This window comes from Camellia sinensis, chromosome 10 (assembly GCF_055761805.1).
Source record: "Camellia sinensis isolate YWXY chromosome 10, ASM5576180v1, whole genome shotgun sequence".
NCBI lineage: Eukaryota > Viridiplantae > Streptophyta > Magnoliopsida > Ericales > Theaceae > Camellia > Camellia sinensis.
Genome location: NC_138970.1, coordinates 21,803,449 through 21,811,184, shown reverse-complemented (window position 1 = coordinate 21,811,184; position 7,736 = coordinate 21,803,449). Strand labels below are relative to the sequence as shown.

Sequence of the window (7,736 nt, the reverse complement as noted above, 5' to 3'; positions counted from 1 at the left end):
TTTAGATGGTAGAAATTCGTACTAAACTCAAATGTCATCAAGTTGACATAAGACTGATCAAGAAAACAAATTGAAAATCGACTGTGCATTTGTTTGTGTGTACATGTAATAAAGGACACCACCTGAAAAATCAAACAAAGCAATCTGTGGTTAATTTTTTAATTGTTTTCGTCTAAAATATGTACTTGTGAGGTTTAAACAGATTGAAGAATGGCCTAGGATTTTGGGATTGAAAAAATTGGAGTTAGATGAATTTTAGAACAGAGCACAGGAAATTCAAAAAAAGTGTAAATGAAATTATTAGAGGATATCCCAAGATTAAAATTTTTCATCCCACCAAGTCAAACACTTTCCCAAACATTAATTTTAATTGTCTTTTTTAACCATTGATTCAATAGTTAAAACCTTGGCCTAATAACCTTGAGGTTATGGGTTCAAGTCTTGGGACAATTACTTTGTGCATTATGCCAAAGGTTATGTGTGTATTCAATCTTTCCTCTTCCAAACATACATTAGTGTAAACTAATTGAACATTGTTTTTTTAATTGGTAGAAGAGTAATTACAATAGAGAGAGAGAGAACAACTATAGAAGTCTAACAAAAAGCTAACAAAGAGTTCTTATAATAAAAAAGAACGATCAGCACAACAACCAAACAACCTAAAAAACATCATCATAAATAGGGGAGAAATGAACAATACAACAAAGTTCCATAAAAAAAATAAAAATAAAATAAAATAAAAAACTATCAATTCTTTGAACTGAAATTCATTCAATTCAATCTATAAATAAAAACACAACCTTCATTAAATGTTTTGTAAGAATGACTTTAAATTCTACAAGGTAGAATTCTAGTAAAACAATGATCCTTGTAAAAATATCTTTGCCACCCCTACTCCAACCTCTCCTTTAGTTGTATTTAGATCATAAATTTTGGCAGGAATTTGGAAAGAGAAAGAGAAAATGTGAGAAAAATGTCAATGAAAAGTAAACTAATTTTTTTTCTCCATTTCCCTTTCCCTTTTCGAATTTCTATTTAAATCCAAGATTCAAACACGGTGTTGGATAATGGATTTGAGTAGAAGTATAACTAAACCAAACCAAGCCTTGCCGTAAGTCCCATCAAATGGGATATTTGAGTAGAAATATGTAGAGGAAGAAAAGGGGAAGGAGGAAGGGGGGTGGGGTTAAGGGAAATGTGAGGGGGAAAAAATTATATTTTATTCACATTTTTTCTTTTTCCTCTAGAAATTCTACCCAAATTAGTGATCTAAACATAGCCAAAGCTTTTTAATATAGTATTAATAATCAAGCATCATATATATACATATTATTTTAATCTCTAATTTCTTCATTTCAAATTCTTCTATCCAAATACAACCCTAATGTTTTAAATAATTTTGTCAAAGTTCACAAAATTATAATCCGAACTTCAACTAATTTTTTAGTGAATAGAAATACAACACATGAAAATGGCCATTTGTTCCTAGATACTAGTAATTTCAGTTTAAGTTTCATATTCTTATTTTTACATCCAAACATATTCAATCCAATATATATAAATATTGATACAACAAATGCATTTATGCAAAAAATCAAGGAAACACATTTATATAGCCCAAAAGTTCCACTGAAAATAAGAAATATATGAGGTGCTCTTAAATCAAAGAAAGAAATCATACCTTGTTGTCAAAGAGCGGCTGAATGTAGGCATCACAATTACTCTATATAGCAGAAGCAGGGCAGAGACTACTGAGCTTTGGTATTTCATGGAGAAACAAATACTCTAATTGTGGTAGTTCAATTGCATTCACGGCTTTGCAGAATGCTGTAAAACTTGGCAGTCCCCATAGACACAAAATTTTTAGTTTAGGAAACTCAATTTTATCTGTTGCCACTGCTGCTATCTCATGCTCTCCTCCTTCATTTGAAACAATCACTTCCGTCAAATGACAGTCGAATATCTCAATATTCTCCAGATGCATGAGATTCCTAGCAATGGAAAGTGAGAACACATTTTCCATTTTAGCACATTTCCAAAAAAATATAGATTTCAAGTTGCCAAACCATTTAAGTAGAGTAGGACCCATTGAAGATTGTGTTACTTCAGGCAAAAAATCTAGTAGTAGGCCATGACAAATAATCCCTTTGAAATTATCTAGTTCAGTGAGTTCCAAAGACTCTAACACAGGGAAAGGGAATGCAATCTGGAAAACCTTGACATCTGGTGTGTTGATGAGGTATTCCAAATCATCACATTTCTGCAGTGTCAACTTCGTCAAGCGCTCAAAACTATATTCGTCTAAATCACTCAGAATATTCTTCAAACCCTTAACTGAATCTAACTCCAGAATTTTAGTGCTCTGCGATAGCATCTTGAGGCTACTACTATCCCTAAGATCAGTCACATCCATTGACCGGAGTTCTAACCTATTCGGTAACAGATAATTAGGTTCGGTCACGTTGTAACCAGATGATGGGTAAACTGTTATATTGAACCTTTTCACCTTGTCAATGACCCAATCTTTTGGCAAGATAAATAATACAATATCCAAAGCCACCAAATGGGACAAGGATGCCACCTCAGCAATGATTGCATGAGTCATTTCTATTCTTTCTTGTAGTCCATCCATTGTTTGAAAGCTATTCCCAACATACAACTCTTCTAGCATTGATAAGCTTGACAAAACCCCTGGGTAAATCCTTGCCACTGTACAATTCAACAAATCAAGTACCTTCAAGTGACCAAGGTGACCTATTATTTCTTTTGGAAATTCCTTGATACGAGAGCCAGCAAAACTCAACATTTCTAGATTCTCTAATGCTCCGATTACAGAGACATCATCATCAGGAAGTTGGCAACAAGAAAGTGACAAGGTTCAGAGGTTGGTCAAGCATCGGAGTGATGTCAGCAGCGATCCATACAAATTAGATAAAGCTAGCACTCTGAGTTCTTTCATCCCTTGGCAGAAACAATCTGGGGTCTCTTGTACTTGGACTTCCTCCATCCCATTGTCGAGATCAGCATTGCAATCTAGCTTCAGAAGCTGGAGTTTTCCAAATTCTAAATTACCAGGAAGCCCGTGCATACCATTAAGTTTTAATGAAATTAGAATGTAATTTTTGAGGCGATGCTGTGGCCAGTCTTCCAATGCTTTGTCATATCTCACCATAAACGAATGCTCCTCCCCAGATGCAATAGATATAGCCACATCACGTATAACATTATGCATTTTGACATACTCTTCTTCTTCACTATCCATCAATAAATAGCATTTTTTAAGGTCATCAACAAAGTCATGAACTTTTTGTCTTGCTTCGCCCACTGTAGCAATGTCTTCAAACGATTCAAGCCCAATCCCATATCTAACAAGATCTTCAATTGGAATATCAAAATCTTCTGGGTATAAAGAACAAAACAAAAATACTTTTTAGGCTTTCTTACTTTCTAAGGTGTTAAGACCCTTGTTGTCAAATTCCATGGAAAAAACTAAGGTTGTAATCAGTTTTGTAATTTTCCAATTTTGTTCTTCCCGCTCGAGCAGGGAAAGGGCCGCTCGAGCGGAGTTTACACACTCGCAGTATTTCGTGTGTCTGCAAAAAATACTGAGTACTGTGTTTGTCCGCTCGAGCGTGGGATCTTCTGCTCGAGCGTGAACCCTGTATAGAACAAGCAATATAGAGTCCCCGCTCGAGCGTTAATTCCCACGCTCGAGTGGACCGCGTGATCTCTGTGTCTATATATTTGCATGTTGGTTCTATTCTAGGGTTACTATTCCTAGATCTTGTTTAAGAGTCTTAGGGTTTTGTTTGAGGTTTTCTTCTAAAAGTCTTGTTGAGTTTTCCTTGTTGATTTGAGTGAGTTCTAAACTTATGATCTAAGATACATACATCAAGGAGTTTGTTACTTCATATTCAAGAGTGTTCTTCTTCGGTGGAATCCGGAGATTCACGCGTGGAGCATCAAAGGAGTTTGATACTGAGCGTGGTCGTTGATGCGGCATTAGAAGTTATGGATTCAACTTCATATTGATCAATTCCGAGATGAAGGCTGTGGCGAAAGATTTACAGAAGCTTGAAGACAAATTTGATGCGTTTGGTAATTTGTTGGTTGTCTTTGTAATCTTTCTTTCTTCAGTAGTGGATTGATTTAGTGGCGTTTCGCCCGTGGTTTTTTATCACAGTTGAAGGTGCTTCAATTGTGGTTTTTCCACGTAAAAATTGTTTGTGTCGATTTATTACTTTTTGAAAACAACAATCTAAACCACTTTCGTAAGTGCTTGTTGATTTAGATTGTGTGTTTTGAATAATTGGGATTTTGTGGAATTAAATCTTTATCTAATCACGAATCACTTAGGAATTTCATAAGGAATTGTAACTCAACTCCAGAGATTTAAATACCTTCTCTTCTACTCCCCTGATGCTTTTGATGATGGACCTCTGTAATTGAACAAGAGCAGAATCCCATGAATCCTCTCCTTTACCTTTGAGTGCCCTTGCAACTGTCTTAATAGCAACAAACAAGCCTCCACATTTATCTGCAACTACCTTCTGTGTGGCATAGAATTCAGTACTCGTGTCATTGGAAATTCCAGCTGTCTCCTTGAAAAGATTCCATGCTTCTTCTTTGTCTAAGGCTTCAACTATAAATTTCTCTTCAACACCCATATCATCACATATATAGACAAATCTCGAAGTCAGCAAAATCTTACAACCGCTGTGACCTTCTCTATATGGAATTCCTATGTCATTCAGTTCAAGTCTTTTCCAAACATCATCCAATATGACCAAGATTCTCTTGCTAGGTAGACTTTCACGCAGCCGATCTGCTCTTCTAGATACACTCTCTTCCTCAAATTTCAAACCCAACTTATCTGCAATTTCAGCTTGAATCTTCTTTTCGTCAGGGCTTTGGGATACTACAGCTATGACAACCTCATCGAACAATTGCTCTTTATTCACACTTTTGGTCACTTCCTTGACCATCGGCGTCTTACCAGCACCTCCCACCCCACTTAATATCTCTTTTTTCACTCTTTTGGCAACTTCTTTCACCATTGTTGTCTTACCAACACCTCCCATCTCACATATCCCAATCATGTGGAATCTATTATCCTTCAGTGCTTGCATGACTTCGTTTATGATCCGTCTTCTAGATTCAAAGCTCTTGATACCTTCAGTGGATTCAGATTCTATTCCTGGTGGAGGTGCAGGGTAGGACACTATTGCAAAGTTCCCCTCTCCATGTAACTTAGCCACCTCTTCTGTCTTCTTTGTTGCTTTCCTGCCAAAGGAGTGACGTGACTTCAGGTTTGGACACCACCCATTAAGGCACCCTTTGTTTGCTTCAGTTTCATTTTTTAGAATTTTACTGGCCTTGCTGCTGCATTCTTTAACCCTTTCTAGCCACCTCTTAACATCGGGTCCAACAATCCGTCCATTTCTTCGTGCTGCATCAACTGATAGCTGCAATGCACCACTTCCTCTTCCAGCTTATTGACTTCTTCTCTGAGTTTGTCGAGGTTGCTTTTGTAAAAAATTACATAGCCAAACTGGAGAGCGATTGGTTCAACCAAATATTCAGCGACCTTGGCTCCAATGGAAAGAACAAAATCGACGGCCATTTCTCACTTCTGATTTTGGTGGTTGTCCAACACAAAGTTGGAATACAGCAGCACGGGAGGATATAGCAAAGCTTTTCTAAAATCGAAAGGGAATAGAAAAGTTTTTTTTTCTTGTTTTCCTAACACAGAGAGGATATGATGATAGGAAAGGAACACTTTGCAAAATCAAAAGGGGATAATAATAAATAAAAAAAACAAATAATAATAATAATTAAAAACTAATGTTTGATTAGGAAAGGTTATAACATAATTGATAGCTTCCGTTTGAGAAGAGCTTTTGTGGCTATTTTAGTCACAAAAGACAAAATAAGTTATTTTAGTCATAATAAACAAAACATCACATCCAATTCATAATCTTTACACTCTTCTCTCACAAAAAAAATCAAAAAAATCAAAAAGCTGAAAAGTCCTTCCCAAACCAAGCTTTTTAGCCCAGACTAAAGTAGCCAAAAAAACCAAAAAGCCAACCCACACTACAAAAAAAATTGCTTACGGTGGTGCTTCCATCAAGGCGCTTTTAAAAATGTTGTGATACATCTTAATGGCAGACACGCTTTTCAAAGAGTAATATCACCTAAATTAATAGGATGCCCTTTTGATTGTCTCAATGAGGCAAGTCTGTTTAACTTCACAGAGACTTAACCCATATCTATTCATTCAAACATTTCCAAGTGGCTCTATCTCTCTCTCTCTCTCTAAAATGGTTCTCTCTCACCAGCCCTGGTTAAGGAGCCGTGGATGCAACAGCAATGAAGACTTCCTGGAGTTTATAGATCTACAGAGAGATTGATGGTATATATTTTGAGAATGGTGATGGATGATATAGGTTTGGTTTGAACAAAAGTCAAAAGATCATTAATTATGATTTTTCAATTTTTTTTTCAAAAAAATGAAAGAAATGGTGGCGTTTTTCTTAAAAACGTCGCGAAATATCGTCAAGTGGAAGTGAAGAAAGAACATAAGTGAAGAAAGAACATATTTTTTTTAAAGGTAAGCAAGGTTAAAGAGAGAGAGAGAGAGAGAGAGAGAGAGAGAGAGGGTAACAACATAATTGAAGTGGAAGTGAAGAAAGAAAAACCTTGAAAATTTTTCTCTCTTACAAATGAAAAACCTTGAAAAACCTTCAGTTGACAGTAAAGAGAAAAGCTTTTCACCAAAGACAAAAAAAAAAAAACAATGATTGTGTTTGGTTCCTGTTTTTCGGACTTAAATTTTTGAAAATTTTAAGTAATGTTTGGAAGAGTTTTCTAAATATGATTTGATAATAGAGTTATATTTTGAATTTGTGAGTTTTAAAATTAGGATTTGAGTGTTAAAAATTTTTTTGGTTATGAGTTTTGAAAGGAGTTTTGAGATTTTTGATGTGGTATATGATATTTGATACAAAACTTACAACTCATAACTAAATATAAAACTCAAAATTCTATTCAAAATTCATAAAAAAAAATTTAAAAATTCCAAAATTTTTTTATTTAAAATATAAAAAATTACAGGTACCAATTATAAAAAAAAATAATACTGTCCCGATCAATCAGTCAAATGTCTGAAAGGACGATTAGTTAGTCTAAATTTTTCCTCTTTTAAAAGAGTTTTTACAAATTGGTGTGAAATTAATTTTTAAAAACTTTAAACAAATAAGTTACTTAAAATAAGGAATAAAAATATCTTTAGGCCCCGTTTGTTTCACTGGATATAAAATGGAAGATATAATATGATGTGGGATTTAGTCAGGATATATAATGAATAGGATATAGGTATTGGATAGTATATCCCCCAAGTCATGTTTGTTGACTTGATATATAAAATTGGATATATGTTATGCATGTTTGTTTTACAAAATATATTGTGGGATATAACAAGTAATTTTCAAGATTGCCCTCATAATATTATATTATATTAAATTCAAAATTTATATTAACTTATATTAAATTAAATTAAATTCAATAATATTATATTAAATTAAATTAAATTAAATAATATTATATTATATTAAATTCAAAATTTGTATTAAATTAAATAATATTATATTAAATTAAATTAAATTCAATAATATTTATATTAAATTAAATTAAATTAAATAATATTATATTATATTATATTATATTCAATAATA

General features: G+C 33.9%; 1 protein-coding gene across 1 annotated transcript; it reads right to left on the bottom strand.

The window, feature by feature from the left end:
- Positions 1–2,878: 2,878 nt before the first annotated feature.
- LOC114314699 (disease resistance protein At4g27190-like) lies at positions 2,879–5,623 on the bottom strand. Its single transcript, XM_082889856.1, has 3 exons — positions 5,430–5,623; positions 4,379–5,283; positions 2,879–3,399 (listed from the first exon to the last, which is right to left on the bottom strand). Exons 1-3 carry the CDS (start codon positions 5,621–5,623, stop codon positions 2,879–2,881), a joined length of 1,620 nt encoding a protein of 539 aa, XP_082745982.1.
- Positions 5,624–7,736: the final 2,113 nt, after the last annotated feature.